Source organism: Ctenopharyngodon idella, chromosome 14 (assembly GCF_019924925.1).
Source record: "Ctenopharyngodon idella isolate HZGC_01 chromosome 14, HZGC01, whole genome shotgun sequence".
In the NCBI taxonomy this organism is placed as follows: domain Eukaryota; kingdom Metazoa; phylum Chordata; class Actinopteri; order Cypriniformes; family Xenocyprididae; genus Ctenopharyngodon; species Ctenopharyngodon idella.
Genome location: NC_067233.1, coordinates 6850990 through 6872394, shown reverse-complemented (window position 1 = coordinate 6872394; position 21405 = coordinate 6850990). Strand labels below are relative to the sequence as shown.

The following is a 21405-nucleotide window of genomic DNA, read 5'->3' as shown; positions in this document are numbered from 1 at the left end:
AGGTCACTCAATTCCATATACTGTTGCCTCCAACAGCCATTTTTTGTTGCTTATGCCTCAAGTGGCAGATTTGATGGATTAGCCAACTCTTTTCAAAAGGTGTGAAGACAGTGACGGCCAATCCTTGTCACAGACCGCTCAATATCAGCACACTGGTGCCCGAGCGAGCAGTGTGTTTACAAGGACACAAGACACTCTACCACACAAAGACAAGCCTGCTGTCTGTCTCTGACACACACACACATTGGATCCCCTGACTCTCATTCCAAACCCTCTAACCTTTCACAATCTGTTCTGGCTAGCCAGAGTCACCTGTCACCCACAATTCAGCTGAAAAGTATGTATATTTACACACAACACATAGGCAGATCAAGATAAAGACTCTATAAACAGTTCCAGTAAGGTAAAAAAAAAAAAAAGTCAAACATTTAGATATCAAACATATTTATTCTGCATCTTTTGGCTAAACATTTTGTTACAGCTGAATTACATGAGCAAATATCAGCAGCCTACAAAACAAAAATAAGCAGCCAAAAGAACAATTACACAAATAACTTTTGCCCATAGTCTTAACAAAAATACCACAGAAAAAACAACTGGACTAACTAATATAAATTTCGAACATTATTAAAGACAAGTAAACAGTCAGTAATTAAATAAGAACAAATAAACAAATTAGTAATAGCACAAATAAATACAGAAACTGAACAGAAAATGTAATCAAATGTAAATAACACTGCATTGTTTTCCTTTTATAATTAAAATATAGATTAGTCCTTATTAAAGTTGGAAAAGTTATTCAGTGAGTGATTTTCTTTTGTTCTTGTGTAACGTTAATGACAGATTGCAGCAGGTTTATTAGGCTGCTGTCACTTTAAGAGCTAATGCACAGATCCAATATACTGATATACATGCGTTTTCTTTCTCAACTGTTTACATTCACTTAAGACAAAACCAACCAACGTGTTTACGAGAATATTTTTTTTTTTACATAATTTTGTGTATTTGTTTGTTCAAGCACAACGAACGAAGGTGAAAGAGAACTCAATTCTGTATTTGTGCACTATATGAGAGGCGGCTCTTTGCAAATTGCCAAATTGAGTCCTCTTTCACGTCTTCTTGAAAATGGTTTGAAAACACATTAAAATGCGCACTCAGGAATCGATAAACATAATCACAATTTTAATTTTATTACAAGTATCTGATTCCAGAATTGAAATCGATTTTCAATTCCCAACCCTAATGTTGATATATCGTTAACTATTTACATTTTTGTTAATTGAAATAAAGCTGAAATAAAATAAAATATAAATATTAGATTAAACAATCACAAAAAAAGAAATGTTACTTTGGCAACTGACTGAAATAAGCTGACGTTACTTAAATTAAAATAAAGATAAATAATAATAATGAATAACAAAAGGACATAAATTACTAAAACTGAAACTAAAATTAAAACGAATATAAAAAAGTAAAACTATGTAAAAGGACCGTTCAGGAGCAAAACAATATAACAAAGTACAATTCATTCATTCTTAATGGGAGTAAATATAGGAAAACTCTTAAAAATTCTACTTCCTTAGTCCATCTGAACCCTTTGACATGAGCCCACATGTGTTCAGTTTATGTACAAATGCCCTGCTCATAATGTTATGAAGTCAAAGTTCTGTTTCAATTCACCTGTTTCAGTTCGATTTTACCAAAGATAAGAAAAAGACAAAGTACAACATGTCGGTCGGGGTGAACATGCCAGAAGGGAGGTGGGATGTATCTAGAGGTGATTGGTCAGTCAGCATGGGGAGAAAAGTTATAAAACGTGCGGACATTCTTGAGAACTGGCGGTTTGAGGTGGAGTGAAAGAAAACAGTCCAGCTTGCCACATATTATTATTTCAGCCATGAGTGGATGTCCATATTTTCAGAAGAAATTCCTGTATGTATTTTCAGCTTTTTTAGATATTTGATTTTATATCATGCTAATCCAAAAGACACATTTCTCCATGGAATATATCACTACCATATCTGAAATCAAACAAACCTACATTGAATGTTATACACAAATGTTTCTGTGTTTGATATTAATGTGTTTGATGAAAATACAGGTCAACTAGTAAGCAGCATCTGAAAGAAGATGAGAACGATGATTCTCAATCTGGAATTAACAAAGCCAGCAAAGGAGGTCTTATCTATGGTGACTATCTACAGGTAAACTACACATTAACTCATGCATATTAAAGAAATGTTCATATATTTTAATAAGCAGAAAGCATAGCTTCTCCTAAAATAGATTAATTGGTGAGCAGTCCTCGAATCTAAAGTTTATTATAATGGCCTGTGTTTCCAGAACACCATGTGATTCTGTCCAAAGTTCCCAAATTAATAAATGCTGGAAATTGCATGCATTTCAGATTTTAATAGCAAACGGCGAACAAGTTTTTTTTTTAATGTTCTATTTTAAAAAGACACAGTGAGTTTGGTTATCACAGACTTTTTTAGCTTGCTTTTCATGAAACAAAAATGTTCTCTCATCCCCAGCTGGATAAAATAGTGACATCTCAGGTGCTTCAAAGTGAGCTGAAGGGAAACAAGATCCATGACGAACATCTGTTCATCGTCACACATCAAGGTGAGCCAAACAAATGCTAAACAGCCTTTGGGCAAATCAGTCTTAGCCTCTCTCCAATGAACGCTCCCAAAACACGACAGGCAAAAAAGCTCATTTCCTTGTTTATAACGTTAAATGTTGACAAGTTGCACTGCAACTAAAAATAGACGAGAATAAAAGCTGAATGTAACCCACATGTGAACAATCGCCGACATTTCAGAATCCACCATACCAGTGAATCCAGAGTTACTCAAACACGAAATCCATAATACATAATATATAAATACATGCTTCTTTCATATACTGTATGTCATAAAGGTACAATAAAGAAGCCCAGAGACCAATGTCACTGCACTTCTGAACATTTACCTTGAAGCATAACAACTTTTCATATGTAACCTAAAGAAATGATTAACTTGTTCCTTCTATTGCAGCATATGAACTGTGGTTTAAACAAGTTCTGTGGGAGCTGGACTCAGTGAGAGAAATCTTCATCAGTGGACATGTGAGTAGCCCAAATACAAAAAAAGCTCAAACATGAAGATTTGTGTTACTGGGTCATGAACAGTTACAGTTATCAGATTTAGCTCAATTTTTTCCCAAACTTGAATGGGCCTGCTTTTAATTAATGTAATAAGATTAACATGTAATAAGTCACCTATTAAAATTTTGTTTAAGACCATTTTTAATGAGAATATTACATCTAATGAAGGTTCAAGCTGACAGGGCACAAAGAAGAGATTAGAAAGAGATGATGAATGATTTTCATAAACATCAAAAATAAAAACACCTACTCAGCTCAATAGCTCAGACAAAATCAGGGCACTTATTTTTAATATTATTATCTGATATGTGAGCTATACTGCATCACCTATAAAACCATTCAAAATTATTTGATCAAAAAAATACAGTAAAAACAGTAATGTTGTGAAATATTATTACAATTTAAAAGAACTGCTTTGTATTTTAATATATTTTAAAGTGTAATTTAATCCTGTGATGGCAAGGCATCATTACTCCAGTCTTCAGTGTCACATGATCCTTCAGAAATCATTCTAATATGCTGATTTGCTGCTCAAGAAGCATTATTATCATCAATGCTGAAAACAGGTGTGCTACTTATTTTTGTGGAAACTGTGGTGCACTTTTTTTCTTTCTCAGAATTCTTGATGAACAGAAAGTTTTAAAAGAACAGCATTTATTTGGATCAGAAATCTCTAAAACATTCTAAATGCCTGATCAGTTTAATGTGCTGAATAAAAGTATTAATGGCCGGCTGTGTAAATGTTTTTTTTTTTCCCTCCCCCCCAAGCATTTTTGATGTTACTATACGTCATGCAGGGTCCTTTTTGAGATACTTGTCAAAGTAGCACATCTGCATGCTTCCAAATTGAATAAAAAAATTCAGTTCATTTATTGTTTGGGGGTCTTTTGGACAATGATGAACAGCCTGAACCTTCAGTTTTATGATATATGTAGTTCAGTTCAAAGAAGGAATGTGCATTGCAGCATGAGGCTGCCACCTTCAGTCTAGTTTAAGATACTTCTCTAGTTAAATGTCATGTTTCAGGGACCAAGACTGATAAAAAAAATAATAATCTAAATGTGCTGCTATTTTCTTCAGGTACGTGACGAGCGAAACATGCTCAAAGTCAACACTCGTATCCACAGGGTTGTGATGATATTCAGACTGTTGCTAGACCAGTTTGCTGTACTGGAAACCATGACTGCCTTAGACTTCTATGACTTCAGGTAAGGTGTATATAATTCTCATTATTTTTATTCCTAATATTAGTTAAAAAAAAAAAAAGCCTCACTGCCAAGCAATCACTGAGAGCAAGTTTTACATTTCCTAGATAACAGCATTGGTTGGGCAGAACTGCTGTTGGAAATGTACTAACACTCAAGAGACTGCAGATAGCTAACTCAGTAAATAAGCATTAGATGGCACTAATTTGTTAAATCAAAATCAATGGCAGTTTAGCATAATTGTATTTAGCTCGATTGATCTGTGTGTTTTTGTGCACAGGGAATATCTCTCACCGGCTTCAGGCTTCCAGAGTCTGCAGTTTCGACTGCTGGAAAATAAGATTGGGGTCCCACACAACCAGAGGGTCCCCTACAACAGAAGGCATTACCGGGACAATTTCCGTGACCAGGAAAGTGAGCTGCTCCTCCACTCGGAGCAGGAGCCCACGCTGCTTCAGTTAGTGGAGGTAAACCTGAGGGAAACAACATTATAAGATGAAATATTAGCTGTGAAGTCATGAATACTGTATTAATCAATGTAATCGTGAAAAGAGCTGTAACTTACGTGACTTCTTTGTTATTGGTATTCAGAAGCGAATAGGTTACATGGCCAAATTATATATCAAGTCAGGATTAATCTGGTGGACAGCATCCTGCCGATTAACATTTCTCATAAGCAATCAATACTTTTCAGCAATGGCTGGAGAGAACGCCTGGCTTGGAGGAAGATGGCTTCAATTTTTGGGGGAAACTGGAAGTCAATATTTTCAAGTGGCTCAGGAGAGAGAAAGAAAATATAGAGGTTTGTGGAGGATCCCTGGATAATTCAGTGCAGTTCCAAATCTAAGTTGTAAGTGACAACTCATGTTTCTTCTTAATAGCAAAAACCAGCCTCAGAGATGAAAGAGGAGATGATGGCCGAGCTCATTAAGCAGAGAGACATTTTCGTATCGCTCTTTGATGAGAAGAGACATGATCACTTACTAAGCACCGGTAAGCAAACCTCTCAAGTATACAATGTCAAAGTCAGACACATCCACTTGCTGTTACTTACGAATATTTTGTTCTGTCTGTACAGGTCAGAGGAGGTTGTCCTATAAAGCACTGCAGGGAGCCCTGATGATATACTTCTACAGGTACATCTATATGCAAGATGCTGTTTTCTACTTTAACATATTTGAAAAAGTAATTAATTCCTGTGATGGCAAAGCTGAATTTCAGAATCATTACTCCAGTCATCTATGAAAGCTTGTTTTCGCCACTGAAAAATATAAAAGGTAATTGTGACTTTTTAATCACAATTCTGACTTTTTTTTTCTCAGAATTGCATGATATAAAGTCAGAATTGTGAGATATAAACTCGCAATTGCGAGCTGTAATGATGTAAAGTCGCAATTCTGACTTTTTTTTCTCAGAATTGCAAGTTTATACCTCACAATTCAGACTTTAACTCGCAATTCTGAGAAAAAAGTCAGAATTGGGACATCGCAATTCTTTACAACTCGCAATTGTAATTTCGCAATTCTGACTTTACATCTCGCCATTGCAAGTTTATATCTCGCAATTCTGAATTTATAACTCGCAATTGCGACTTTATATCATGCAATTCTGAGAAAAAAAGTCAGAATTGCGAGTTTATATCTCACAATTCTGACTTTAACTCGCAATTGTTATAGTCAGAATTGTGAGATAAACTCGCATTTGAGAAAAAAAGTATTTTTTCCCGTTACAATTCTGACTTTATAACTCGCAATTGTGTGTTTATATCTCACAATTCTGAGAAAAGAAATCAAAATTACGAGATATAAACTTGCAATTGCGAGAAAAAAGTCAGAATTGCAATATATAAACAACTGCATGTTTATATCCCGCAATTCTGATTTTAAACTAGCAATTGCGAGTTTATATCTCACAAATATGAGAAAAAAAAGTCAGAACTGCAAGATGTAAACTTGCAAATGTGAGAAAAAAAAGTCTAAAAAGTCACAATTATTTTTATTATTATTATTATTCCGTCGTGGAAACAACCTTCCATATTCTTCAGTTTCACATGTTCCTTCAGAAAGCATTCTAATATGCTAATTTTATGCTCAAGAAACAATTCTTATAATTGTTATAAGCGCACCTGTTTGAAACTTAAGTTAAATTTTACTTTCTTGTCTGAAAGTTACTTTGAATCATTACCTTAATATTTACAAATATTCTATTGTGGTACAGTGATGGTATCAGATGTAAAATCATGGTACTTCTTGATGGTATCTATCTATCTATCTATCTATATATATATATATATATATATAGAAAGAGAGAGAGAGAGAGAGAGACGTGTTTCTCCAATGGTACAAAGAATTTCATGATTCATTTCCTAAAAAATGTTTTGATAGCTTGATGAATAATATAAATCTCATTTAACTCATTTGTAACTCAACTTATCGGCATCTGCTCTCAGGGAGGAGCCTCGATTTCAGGTTCCTTTCCAACTCCTGACATCTTTGATGGACATCGACACCCTCATGACAAAATGGAGATGTATGTGACATCACTGAAAACATACAGCATCAGAGCCGCAAATAAATCTGACCTAAAACACCCTGTAGGGCAGAGCCTCTTAGGAGTGTTAACACTGAACAAAAGATTTTCTTCTGAATATCAATAATGCATCTTTTTTTTTTTTTTTACTTCCTGCATAATTTATACCTGAATTTCCCCCTAGACAACCATGTGTGTATGGTGCACAGGATGATTGGCAGTAAAGACGGCACAGGTGGCTCATCAGGCTACCAGTACCTGCGCTCAACTGTCAGGTAGGCCAAATAATCTGGGACAAATCCAGTCTTCAGATGAAGCTCTCTGCATCTGTTGGAATTATCCATGTGAAACACAACGCTAAATGAGATGTGAATTGGCAGCAATATGTATCTTCTGAACACGAAGCACTCAAACACAAGTACAGAATGTTTTGATACGAATTATTCATGTATGAGTATGTTTTGCCAGTGATCGCTACAAGGTGTTTGTGGATCTGTTTAACCTGGCCACCTTCCTGGTTCCGAGGGAATGGGTACCCAAGCTGGACCCGAGTGAGCACACCTTCCTGTACATGGCCGAATGCTGCGACAGCTCCTACTGCAGCAGCAGCAGCGATGACTCAGACTAAACAGATGGACGGATGAGGAAAGGATGAACAGCATTTACAGAGTACAGAAGGAAAAAAAAAAGCTTCAAAACTCACAAGCCTACCATCACCAACATTTATGTCACTAAAATCTTTTTAAATGGTAGAATGAGAGGCTACAAAGCTGTGCTGATTTTACAAATGTGAATTTTAAGACAGTGTCAACAAAATATCATTGACACTGTTGATGCACTTGTGTATATACTGTCAATATAATGTAATATTCTAACATGTGTAGTTAACTGATTTATATTTTGTAAATAGAGTATACACATACAGATATGATACTTCTTGTTTATTTGGAAAAAAATAGACAATGTTTTCTGTCAAAACATGTACTTGAATAGAATACAAGTTTATTTAATATCAGTAAAAATGTCAGATTATTCTTAAAATGCAATCACAATTGCCAAAACTGATAAACACAATAAAAAGTAAACTTTATTGTACAGTTTCCCTGTTACACATCTTACATGTACTTACTATAGTAATAGTAACAGTAAATTATGCATATTAATTACAAACAACTAAACCAAACCCTAACCCTAAGTATATAGTAAGTACATGTTGTTAATTAAAATTACTCCGTAGTTATTTGTATAATTACACTGTAACAAGGGCACCCTAAAATAAAGCGGAACCAAACTTTGTAGTTACAAATGTGTATAAAAGCAGATCAAATCTGAATATCTGGTACATACTGTACTGTAGTAATAAGCACTTAATGATTTTAAATCTAAGGCTATAATTAGTATTCACATAAAATAATATAAATTTTCACATTTTTCTCAGACGAGTTCACTTGTGTGTCCTTAATCAGTGCAATGTCACAATACAATAAGAGTTCAGTTCAGCTGTGCACTTATACTGTACTTACTAACAGTGTTTTCTGAAGATTAAAACATTCTTAAGGACAAATCTAGTTAGTGCGTGTTTCATAACTAAAATGAAATCCGGCTCTGATTCAGATTATTTTGGGCTACAGTGGCTGGGATAAGGAATATGGTGTATTAGCTCAAATAGCAGCATATTTGCTTTGCATTCGCAAAGCAAAAGGATTTGTTACGTGAGAATTTTTACAATTCTCATCAGCTACACTGGAGGATTCTTGTCCTGAGAGTGATATTTTAAAATGTCGATCTGCCACGGTCTTACCACGGAAGTACAAAGATTATTGACAATTACACAAAAACAGCAGCAACACTGTCCGCAATGCCTGGGGAAAAAAAAAAAAGAGTGACTGTTGAATCTCATCTGACATTGCGTAAAGTCATTCAAAGTAAGTGACAAAAAAAAGATCACAATCTAAAAATAATCTCACTACATCATTTCCAAATGATCGGATTTGAATTAAAACTAGGCATTCGTGATTGTACTTTTACATTGCAGACAGTATTGAGTGTTTGCCAACGTCCAACGCTTCATGAATATTTATGAATGCACACAATATCTCCCAGCAGCAGGATGCTTTGTGTTTATCACTTGTCTAGGAAACTGTGACTGTCAACAAAGTTAAAAAGCATTAAAAGTGGGTCATACACAAACTTACCACACATGTCGTTCCCTATTTTTATGTAAGCATATCCATTGTCACCCCATGAGGTCCCCCATGAATTGCGTACTATCCAGTATGGCACTTCCCCTGTGACAAAATATGAAGACATATCAGAGATAATACACCTGAGATGGGAAATGATTAATAACAAGTCATATTATATAGCATACACTTATGAACGGTATGAAAACAAAACACAAGTCTTTTTATTTATGTCCAAACTAATCCAAAAACACAGATTTGACCAACTAATTAACTGCAACGTTTGCAGTTTCGTTTAAGTTACTTTAAGCAGACATTTGTACGAGGGCCCTAAAGTGACATGGTGATGGAAAAAAAAATATTAGATGGGAGGAAAAATTATGTCAATGCGTTCTCTAGCGAAAGTTTTGCGCTCTCCCAGGAAAACTTTGCGTTCACTCACAAAACTTTTGAGATCTTTGCAAGCGAGAGGAACGTAAATGTTTTGCGAGAGAACGAAAGAGAAACGCAAGTGAATGCAAAGTTTCACAGGGGAACGTAAAAATTTTGCGAGGGAACGCAAAAGTTTTGAAATATATTTTTTCTCCTATCTCATTTTTTTCCACCACACATGTTTGTCAAAATGTGTACTTAATAAGCATCTATTTACTATCAGTAAACATGTTAGATTGTTATTTTATCCAACTTAGTCCAAAAAGCATCTCGCTAGTATTACAAATTTGACAAAATGATTAATTACAATAGTGCTCATGAGGGCTTTCCACACATGAAATGGAATAACAGTTAATCCTGGGTATTTATAAACTGCCGTTTCAGACTGCACATTCCTAAACCCCGGGCTAAAGTCCTATTTGCTTATTTGCGGTGTCAGTGTTACTAAATTACAAGTTTGGAACACTCCTTTACCCGGGTTAAAAGCGGTGTTTAGAACGTCGATAACCCGGGGTTGAGCGCAGCGCCCTATGTATTGTTTGCCGCACTGGTGTGACACTAAGCATCAATTTCTCTACTTTACACAGAAAGTACTTAATTCAAACTAGTAAACAAACAGGAGAAAACAAATCAAAGGAGTGGATAAACGCTGCGGACAGCTTGCTGATTATACAGCAGACACATCAAGCAGTTTTCTGTGATGTTGGCACACAGCCAGTATTTGCCAGTGTCAGCTCAATTTTGTGCCCTTGACAGGACGTAATCCGTGAAGGCCAGCGCTCTGAACCTTTATATGCTCTGAGGCACAAGTAAAGAGTGTCTAACCGCCCGTGTCTGTGTGTGTGTACCTGTGGTATCATAACCGGTGATCAGTACGGCATGGTTGGCATTGTGGCTGGAGCAGTGGTGCTGAATGATGCCGCCCAGATAATCCTGCCAGCTGATGGCATCCACAATGACAACAAGAGGCCCCGACTCCACCAGGATGCTCATCATCACCTCCTCACGTCCACTAGAACAACATATCAATGGACTCTGTATATAGTACTTAGATTTACTTAGTTCAGATGTTACATTGCAGAATATGGGTAATGATAAATCTGTCTATCCTAATTGTACAACAAAAGAACAGCATTTACTGTTACTTTTGATCAATTTAAGCATTCGTGAGATTTCACTGCAGGCAGGGATGCCAAGCACAACGTGATAGAAATGGAAACCATGCAACCAGTAAAACTGTTTACTGGTTGACCCAGTTGCTTAGGACAGAAATCTTGTCCTGTCACAGTTAGAACACAATGTAAGACACAAAATGACACATGGCATAAAGGTTAACATCGAAACACAGGTCAGAAGTGCTGCGTTTGGCTTTTGGCCAGCGGTACGTGAGCTTAGTGAGTGTACAGTCAGTGGCCGCTCAGCATCTGACCCTGAGTTGCAAACAGAGTTGACAAGAACAGATGAGTAAACATAAAACATTGGCCCACATCCCAAAGAACTTCAACCTTGAATTATTTTTAATTCTACATGAGGTCTACACTGCACTTAATGCACTGGCACAGCTGACTGTTGATGTAAAGCTCAAGGTATCTGCATGCTACATCTATTACCTGAAGTCATAAGAGGAGTAATTCTTCACTACCACTCCATCGTGAGACAGAGGAAAGTACTGGCAGATTCCAGCCACGGCTTTGAAGGGATACTCCGCCTCGTTCACTAACTTCAATTTGGTCTGAAATAAAACAGACAAACAAAGAAGGATATTAGATATGCCAATTATGAAACTTCTGGGACGATAACAAACACCTTTAATTAGCAGCTTGTTGTAGATGATACTGACAACTTTACTTTGAGTTTTAACCCTCTCAGAGCTAGCTAATTAATTAAAACCCTTATTAAAATCCTAATTAAAATGCTAAAAAAAAAACAGATGTCATTTAAAAGCTTAGAATGTGGACTTCACAATACATTTCAGCAATTTTACCAACCTAATTACTGCTTTTTAATCTGCTGTAAAATTACGTGTTTTGTTTGCTAAATTTAGAGAATATGATCCAAATGACAATATAATAATAAATAATAACTTTTGCTTTGTTACACACACAAAGTTTGGGGTGAGTATGTTTTTTAATGATTTTGAAAGAAGATGCTTATGCTCACCAAGGCTGCATTTATTTGCCAAATAAATTACAGGAAAAAACAGAAATATTGAAAAATATTTTAAAATGTAATGTATTCCCGTGGTGGCAAAGCTGAATTTTCAGCAGATAGTCTCACATGGTCCTTCAGAAATCATTTTAATATTTAAGAAGATTTGGTGCTCGTGAAACATTTCTTTTTATTATCATCAATGTGGAACACACTTGTGCTGCTTAATATTTTTGTGAAAACTGTGATACTTTTTTTTTTTTTTTTTTTTAGGATTATTTGATGAATAGGAAGGGCAAAAGATACATTTTTATCAATTTAATGCATCCTTGCTGAATAAAACTCATAATTTCTTTCTTTTATCTTACTGACCCTAAAGTTTTGAACAATAGTGTATATATACTCCTCACATAAGAAATATGCCATAACAAATTTTCGGTTAAAACCAGGGGTGTCCAGTCCTGCAGCCCAGAGTGCAGCTCCAACACACTGGCTTGGAAGTTTCTAGTAATTCTGAAGACCTTGATTAGCTGGTTGAGGTTTGTTAATTAGGACTGGAGCTAAACTCTGCAGGATAGTGGTGCACAAGGAACAGGATTGGACACCCTTGGTTAAAGCAATTAAAATGAAAGGTAATTCAATACTATTATTATCAATTTAAATAATTTAATAAGATGACAGCACCTGTATGAGCCAGTACAGAGCTTCAACAGGGGATCCACCATTACAGCCATAGTTTTCGTAAGAACAGTCTATAACCTGCTGCACACTGAGCTTCTGTAGTTTTCCACCATCTTTAGCTGACACGGATTCAATGGCTTCCACCACACTGAAGGCCCAGCATGCTCCACACTACAAGAAAAAGCAAGAATAAACGTAGAGTAAACATATCTATTATTACAAAAGTCATATGTTCTGAGACTGAAGTTGCGTCCCAAATGACGCACTATACACTATGCACTTACACACTGTGTACTTATGCACCATCTATTCATCCATGTAGTGTGTGAAATGTATAAGGCTGCTTTGTCATTCAACAACAGAGTCTGATACCCCCTCTCCCTCCGCTACGTAATTAAAGCTGCGACAGTTGAGTGCATGAAGTGTCCAACGTTCCACACTTCGTTTTTTCCGTTAATTTAGTGCATCATCCGGGTATTTAAAGTGCACTTTTTCTTTTTGGAATTTTCTGTGTGAACGCACAACTCACACTATTTGTACTTAAAAACGTCATATAATAGTGCATAAGTACGCGAATTGGGACGCACCTTGAGTATATGCATGAGTGAGAAAATGTGAAGTTCACCAGATCTTAAGCCTAATCTTAAAGTCGGCACGAAAGAAGTTGTGATTATTTTTTCTTCCCTATTGTGACGTACAGTATATCCAAGTGAAATGGCTTCTCAAATGTGAAAAGAATGTAGGGCGGGACTTGATTTTGTTCACTGGGATTTGATTGGATAGTTGTGGTTTGCTATTGCTGTGATCTCATGTGAGTGACAGGTTGTCCTGCCCTCATGCAAGTAAATATCATCAGAGAAGAGAAGAGATGCCATTGCATAAGGGAGGGGAATATACTTTGATTAAAGATTATGAGGACATGACTTAAATAAAGGGCACGGATAAATCATTAATAATAAATTCTGCAATCTTCCTTAAAGAAATAAGAAATGGTCAATTTTGATTTCATGATGACTTTAACATCTAAACCCTACCGACTCTTGGTTTCGCACTGGTCCAACAACTCCATGGTCCCTCCAATCAAATTTGGGTGGATAATTCATCTTAACTTGAATTCCAGCCCTAGATGGGTCAAACTTTGGAGCCGTCTCAGCCCGAGCTGTGAGATATCGCTCTGACAAACAAACAACAGGTCAGTTGCCATTATACAAAGTGAATCCATCTGTAAGCATCCCTATCCTGCATACTGTATACTCACCTTTGAATTGTTTTGGAGATAAGTCAGAGAACTGGTTGATGCCATAATGGGCAGAATGGTTTGATTTCTTCAGTGAGTTCAGAAAGGCTTGTCTCTTGAGTGAACTCTACAAAGTGACAACAAATGGCATCACCAAAGGTGTCTTGTGCAACAGGTATGATCTAAATCACATGAGGAAATATATCACATGACAATAACTAATGGAATTACTGGCATTGCCTGTATTTTTTTTTTTTTTAATGTACTATAAATAATAGAACTAATACTATAAAACTCAATCTATAATCTGTATTAAGACAAGATTAGTAACTGTAGATTTACTTTATGATTCTAGATACATTAGAACCATCTCTAGTTATTGGCTGCCATCAAAAACTAGTAAGCTGCCTACCTAGACAGCATTTTTGTCCATCCAAGGCGCATTAAGCTCATCTCATAAATACTGTCTAGTAGTTAGGCAGCTCACTAGGTTTTGAAACGCATCCGTTCTCTCTCACCATAGGCAGGGATTGTCGATGAATGAGTTCTTATGATACGGATTTAATGCTATAGTTGTAATGTGAGATATTAATGTTAGTCCACTAAATATACCTGCAAATTAATCAGTCTCTGATAGGGTTCGTTGTTTTCATTTCCTTGCTGAAAAGTCATCAGTCGTTCTTCGTCCGTCAGATATTTCCTACTTAGCTCGACGCTGATGGATCCTGTGAGCAGTTCATGGTAAATTATCAAAATAACAAATGTTAAAATAAACGCCATTTAAACGGAATCATAAGCGAACGTTTAGTAAACCCTTCAGTACACTTTGGCAACTTTCATTTCTGCTGTAGATTATTTCCTGCAGCAGAGAGAGCAGAGCGCTCTATCACCCTCTAGCGGCTGATGAATACATTACCTGAGAGCGCCCTCTTGCAAAGTGATCTGGGACACAAATATGCTATTCAAATGTGAAACTAAAGCACCAAGGAATCACAGACGAAAAGGTTATAGACACTTAAATCTTAAATTCATTGTATTATATTAATTTAATAAAATAGCGTTTAAGAGGCGCCTTATTCGAAAGAAATTAATGTTTTCTTAAGGCTTTCCATGAAATTAATATGTAGCGCAGTTATTACAAAAGTAAGTACTATTTGATGGGCATAATGAACGATATGTACTCACTATGTAATTATTTTCTGAAGCTGCTTGCAATTATATTAAATTATAATTAGTGATTTATTAATATAAGAACTGATGTTTTATTTTGGCTGTCCTCTACTACATATTTTAATTCTACCACTGCTACAAATAATCATAATAATAATATTTTAATAAAATAATATTTAATAATATTTTAAAATGAAACTAGCTTTTCATTATAGAAAAATTAAATGAAAAAAACAAAAGAAAATGTAGCATTTTGCCTTGGCAACTAACTTAGCCTAAGTAATGTTAAAGGGTTAGTTCACCCAAAAATGAAAATAATGTCATTTATCACTCACCCTCTTGTCGTTCTACACCCGTAAGACCTTCGTTCATCTTCAGAACACAAATTAAGATATTTCTGATGAAATCCGATGGCTCAGTGAGGCCTGCATTGCCAGCAATGTTACTGCACCTCTCAAGATCCAGAAAGGTACTAAAGACATGTAAAACAGTTCATGTGAGTTCAGTGGTTCTACCTTAATATTATAAAGCGATGAGAATACTTTTTGTGCGGCAAAAAAAAAACAAAAAAAACACTTTTCAACAATATCTAGTGATGGGCGATTTCAAAACACTGCTTCATGAAGCGTCGAAGCTTTACAAATCTTTTGTTTCGAATCAGTGGTAAACGAAGCCTCGTTTACTGTAATCTCGTGACTTTGGTGCTCCGAACCACTGATTCGAAACAAAAGATTCGTAAAGCTTTGAAGCAGTGTTTTGAAATCACCCATCACTAGATATTGTTGAAAAGTCATTATTTTGTTTTTTTGGAGGACAGGTAGAACCACTGAACTCACATGAACTGATTTAAATGTCTTTAGTTCCTTTCTGGATCTTGAGAGGTTCAGTGACATTGCTGGCAATAGAGACCTCACTGAGCCATCGGATGTCATCAAAAACATCTTAATTTGTGTTCTGTAGATGAACGAAGGTCTTACGGGTGTGGAACTACATGAGGGTGAGTAATAAATGACATTATTTTCATTTTTGGGTGAACTAACCCTTTAAGTTGAAGTACTAGAATTAATAAAACTTACACTACAAAAAAAAGAGCTAAATAGAAATATTTAAAATATAACAATGACAAAAGCATATTAAATTACTAAAACTGAATGAAAGCTTTTATATTTATATTTTCAGTTAACACAAACTATTCATAAATACTATAAATAGTATATAAATAATACTATAATAACACTGGTCCATGTTGTATTTATTTTAAACCTTCACCCAAAGAAAGAGAGCAGCATAGGCAATTATGACAAGTTTAATGCTGAGGCAGTATGTAACATAGGTAGCCCATTATCATGACCCACATAAAGCACAGCCGTTACTCGCTGAGTGTCTCAGAGTAGAGCTTCTGCCCTGTCCTGACTGCAACTATATGACATAAAACAAATCTGTTGCAGAAACAGCATGAAGATTTCTGTGAATGCAGCCCAGTATGGTTGCAATGCCATCCCCCGAAAACGAGAACAAAATAGACAGACACTCTTGTGCATGGACAAGATCCAAGAAAGACAAAAAGACAAACTGTGCTAAGAGGCCACTTGAGAGAGATATATATACTGTATGTTTATAATATGCAAATACTGTATATATATATATATATATATATATATATATATATAAAATTTATAGGGTCCCCTTGCTTGGAACTGATTAGTATTCACTGAAGGTATTCCATAGGATTTTCTTTAAATACATGTTTAAAACATTTTCATTCTATGTACACAGAAATACTGTATATTTCTACGAGGAAGTAACGGTGATTTGTCGAGGAGTTTCGAGTGCTAACAGGCCAGCACTAAACATGAAGCTTCTGCATTTGAGCACATGAAGGACGAGTTGGTTTGCATCTGAGACATTGTTTAGCTACAAAAGCGGAGATGCAAAGCAGACAGCTTTTCTATAAAGTTTCAGTTTCCAAGCCTGCTTTTATGACTGTCCATGAGAGAGTCTTCCCCAACTGAAATACTAATAAGCACTGGAACGTAAAAACAGTCAGCAAATTACATACATGAGACAACAGCTGACACGACATTTGTGGCTAACCGAGGATACCAGAGAAATGAATTAAGAGGTACTTCCCACAGCCGTCTGTGAAAAGATGTCTTTTGAAATAGTCTTTCAAAAAGTAAGAGAGAAAAAATAAGTGTAAAAGTGTAAGGAAGCTGATGATGGTGCAATAGTCCAATCACATCCGCTTGAGGCGACCGATCGCTATGAAGATCATTCTACAGTGGTAGAGTTTATCGCCAGAGTCAGTGCGCTCACTGTCAATACTCCATTTCACACTCATAAAGGTTGATCCCCATAGTCTGGGGTCGGGGAGAGGACGATGGAGGAATGGGCTTGAGGTGGAGGAGATGCGTGTCCTCAGGATTTGTTGTCGTCGTACATGTCCAGTGACGCCTGGATGTCTGGAAGCTCCATCTCACTAACTACGCTGCGCGGAGACACAGAATTACGGTTGAAGAAATGACCACCTAAAAACAGACAAACAAGAAAAAATAAGGGTTAAATCATGACATAAGCCATTTGTGATAATGTTTAGTTTTTGTGTATAACATGGGGATACAAATGAGAAAGATGAAAGGAGGAATGATTCTGCTGAACGTTAATAAAATATTCAAGATTCTGCTGCTGCAGACTGAAAAGACTTATTTACCTTCCTTTATAAAGGTTGTGCTCATATCTGACATTTCATCTCAGCACAAAATCAATGTCGGTCTGTTACGTGTAATCAACACTTATTATGTCCTTGACACCAGACCAATTACCATCAACCTTTTCAGAGGAAGTCAGTTGTTTATGGAAGTGTTTGTGTGGGTGTTCTGTGATTATACAGCTCCTTGATTTAAGTGGATTTTATGGGCATGTATATTTTATAGGTCAACATTTTTCTATTTTATTTATATTATGCCTAGTAGACTAGATTGCAATTATTGAACTGCATGAACTGTTAACACAAATGTGTGTATGCACTGTTCCATTCAATTGTGCATTATTAAACAGTATTTAATTCTACACAGTATGAATATAAAAATAATGCAACCATAGATAGGTAAATAAAATTAAAACCTCAATGATTTACACTGCAATGTCAGAAAATGCACTGGATATTTATCCTAAAAAAAAATGGTGTTAAATTGTAACCAAAAGTTAGTGTACCTTTATTTTAAGGTGATTTAGTTACATTAAACTTACTCAAATAAGTACTGAGTAATATTAATTAACTACATGTACTTACTATAGAGTTACAGTTAGGGTTGTAATTATGCATAATTTACTGTTAATGTAAATTGTGTAACTGTCACCTTAAAATAAAGTGTTACCTAACTTTTTGGTTCAAAATTACCAAAAGTTAAATTCAATACATCAATCCTTCTTTCAAAAACGTGTTTTTTCTCTTACCCTGATTCACTATGGTAAGCCTATTATAAGTGTTTATATTTTAGACTGGGCGAGATGGTTTTCGCAGGAAATTGCGTACATGCGTCACTTGTCAGTGCGTGTCTTGTCATATCAGTAAACAGAGAAAAGTTGCTCTAGCTACTTTGATGCATGTTTGGTGTGGGAGTGGTATAGGTTAGTTGTCACAACGAGTGAGAAAGGGTGACACAGAACACGCTAAATCACAAACCTCAGAGGAATCACCTTAAGGGGAGAGTCAGCTGGCAAAAAGAGAACACGACAGAAATCGTAATAAAACGAGAGTCAACATTGGCTTGTCTTTTTGGAGATACCGAGAATGAGGGATTTGAAATGTTGTAAAAGTGAAGCGGACTAATGGACTATATTTTTATTACTCAACAGGTGAGTAAGGTATTTTTTTTATTGAACCGATAAACTGACATATGTAGCTCTCTAACAGAGTTCATTCTAAAGAATGATCTATTGTGAAAGGGTCATATTCATCCACACAGTCACGCAGAACTGAAGCACAACCAAAACAATGTTCTTCTGCAAAATGCATGCAGTTTTGCTTTTTTAAATGCTAGAGGGCTAAAAGTTACATAGTGTACCTTTAACTTGTATTTAAATGATTGCAGATTCAAAGACAGGGGCCTAATAATGTATATTGTACAACAATAAAGCAAAATATGCTTACAGTAACTTCAGATGTTTTTTTTAGGTTTCCACCTCAACTCTGCAGAAAAGTGGCCTTCTAGGACTGGAGCTGAATAGACCCCACAATCCCCATGCATTAAATGAACACAATTAGTCCTCATAGATGTGTTACAGTACTTTTAGTGCTCTAAGCTTGACTTTCTGTAAGGCACTGCTGAAATAAACTTTAGAATATTCCACAAAAAATCAATACTGTATGTCTAATATTTACTTGCTCGTCTGCAAGTAAAAATTCAATTCAAGAGCCTCACCACGGTAAACTGAGGGAGATAGAAGCATCAAAACAGTATCAAGGAATAAAACTAGTACTAGTAACTGCTAACTTGCTGGACAATTCAGCACAACAAAGCTTTTTTGCACAAAGCAATTTTAATACACACACACAAATGTTTTTTTTTTTTTTTTTTTTTTTTTTAAATTTGTTTGCATGACAAAGACAAACCAAAGGATTTGGGAAAAAAATACACATTTAAAAGACATTTATCATTTATATGCATTTAACATTTCTATACATTTAACATTTAAGACGATTCATCTAAAATGAAAACAAAAAGTGCTTATTAAATAAAGCAAATAAAACAGAAGTTGTTAATCAGCAATACCATCCAGTGAAAAGCTATGAACATCCTCACATCTAGAGAGGTGAAAGTTAGCTCTGTTAACACTATCAATGCATATGTAAGAAGTGGACCTGAAGAGCAATCAGCAACTTTGTTTTTTCAGGATGCATTTCTATTTTAGAAATTACTACTCCAGAAAACATCTTCATTCCAACTTCAGGCTGTAAAAGACATAAAAATACACATTTAACAAGTAAACTCATCATAAAAAAAGTTACTTACATAATTACATGTTATATATTTCTTAAACAAGAAACAAGAATACATGTCCACATCTAACTAAAAAATTGATTATAAAACAATTATTTGATCAAACTTTTTTAAAGAATATTTTAGCCTTACAGCTGCATAACACAATGATATTTTGTTTTTACTCTTAGAGAAGTGTAGTACACCGTCAGAAATCTTGCTGTACACTAGGTACATTAACCCATTGTTAATGTATTTAGGGATGCTTTGACACTCTGAAAATCTTGAAAAAGATAATCTTGATCTACAATACTCACTCAACAGTGGGGGTGCTGGAAGTAGCTCTGATGATCATGTAACAAAGTGTGAGAGCAGAGAGGACGCCGAAGCTGGCAACAATAAACCACTCTTCTGTTAACAGAGTAAAAGGGGGAGGGGTCATTTTCTGTTGAAGGCGGGGCCAGCGTATCATCTCGACAGAGAGCCGAAGAGAAGAGGAAACTGGAGACAGGTGGAGGCGTGAAGAAAAGAGGAACGCTTCTCTAGTCCATGGAACAGGAGAGGAAGCCATAGGCAAGCGATGATCGCAAAAACGAGAGCGAAACTGAACGTAGCACATTCAGAGCACATGACACTTAGTGCTGGTTTAGCCAGACATTTACAAAGCAGTACAGATCTGTTAGGAAGACCATGTCATCAGAAGATGCAGCAGCTAAGTATTCCACACAGAAGCTTTTTTTAAGGACAAGTTAAAATAAGGGATTTTTTAGATGTATCGGTATAATTCTGTAAACAAACAGAATTCACCGTCAAAAGAATCTGTAAAACAGAGACCACTAACATTTTAGAAAGAAAGAAAAAAAAAAAAACCCGAACAAACACCTGCTTGTGGTTCTTTAACATAATTAATCACTGCAATAGAAACAAAGGCCAACAGGAGGGGTTAAAATTGCTGAACATAATATTTTAAAGACCAGGACAAATGGTTGGTGAATAATAAATTATCCCACAAACCCATAATTGCTTTACATCTGGTTTCTGCAACAAAGGTGTGTAGTTCTGTGAGCATTTACTTATTTTACTTTCTATGCACTTTTCTGTTCTTTAGTTTCATTGCATTCAACATGTGTGTTGCTACTGCTCTGTATAAACTGCTTAAAAATACTGGCACAACCTAAACACTAAAATAACTTCAGAGAGAAGGCGAGGGAGAGGGTGACTGTTATTTAAAGCTTTATATATTTAAAGCTATTACTTATATTTTGCTTTTGATGAAGGTCTAAAGTTATTAATAGGGGTGGATAGTATAGCATAACAATTAAACTCTTATGAATTTAAAGGCAAAAGGAACTTTCTTTCTGTTAAAACGTTTAACCATTTTACTATTATGACATATAAAAATCAACTAAAATGTTAAAGGGGTACTTCACTGCTGGCAAAATAGGCTTTCAATAAAACCTGGCTGCCTATACAGTAGAAAGACTGAAATCGGTTCTACCTGACTAGAGAAAATAGAAGAAAAAAAAAGCTATTGTCTTCCCTTTTGCCAAATAGGTAGGAAAAGGTCAACATCTATAATGCACTGGGCATGTTCCAGTCCAAAGCCACATACTAGAGTCAAATACCGCCTCGCTTTAGTAGGAAAAACTTCTTAGCAAACTTTTAGTTATAATGGTGTTGACTTGTATTG

General features: G+C 35.6%; 3 protein-coding genes and 1 long non-coding RNA gene across 6 annotated transcripts in view; 2 read left to right on the top strand and 2 right to left on the bottom strand.

Annotated features, from left to right (window-relative positions):
* Positions 1–1769: 1769 nt before the first annotated feature.
* Positions 1770–8321, top strand: tdo2a (tryptophan 2,3-dioxygenase a). The gene is made up of 12 exons (XM_051918330.1): positions 1770–1932; positions 2102–2204; positions 2535–2625; positions 3039–3109; positions 4229–4356; positions 4634–4820; positions 5048–5155; positions 5235–5346; positions 5432–5489; positions 6803–6882; positions 7067–7157; positions 7351–8321. The coding sequence occupies exons 1-12, from the start codon at positions 1898–1900 to the stop codon at positions 7508–7510; spliced, it is 1224 nt and encodes a 407-aa protein (XP_051774290.1). The 5' UTR covers positions 1770–1897; the 3' UTR covers positions 7511–8321.
* Positions 7948–14450, bottom strand: ctso (cathepsin O). The gene is made up of 8 exons (XM_051918331.1): positions 14176–14450; positions 13585–13690; positions 13361–13500; positions 12330–12497; positions 11108–11229; positions 10346–10509; positions 9078–9170; positions 7948–8744 (listed from the first exon to the last, which is right to left on the bottom strand). The coding sequence occupies exons 1-8, from the start codon at positions 14341–14343 to the stop codon at positions 8710–8712; spliced, it is 996 nt and encodes a 331-aa protein (XP_051774291.1). The 5' UTR covers positions 14344–14450; the 3' UTR covers positions 7948–8709.
* Positions 13395–19330, top strand: LOC127525666 (uncharacterized). Of its 2 annotated transcripts, none has more exons than XR_007933396.1 (2): positions 13395–13518; positions 18911–19330. It is a non-coding gene; the product is annotated as an uncharacterized LOC127525666 (long non-coding RNA). The 2 variants fall into 2 exon arrangements; XR_007933395.1 differs by lacking the exon at positions 13395–13518 and adding an exon at positions 17268–18591.
* Positions 15969–21405, bottom strand: part of rnf130 (ring finger protein 130) — a 47800-nt gene continuing 42363 nt past the window's right edge. The window contains exons 9-10 of one of the 2 annotated variants that reach the window (XM_051918328.1): positions 20033–20126; positions 19257–19687 (exon numbers count right to left, since the gene is read on the bottom strand). In XM_051918328.1, coding sequence (XP_051774288.1) covers positions 19672–19687; positions 20033–20126 — 110 coding nt within the window. In that variant the 3' untranslated portion in view covers positions 19257–19671. Of the gene's footprint in view, positions 17262–19256; positions 19688–20032; positions 20127–21405 lie in introns of those variants that run through there. The other variant, XM_051918329.1, reaches the window with a different exon arrangement.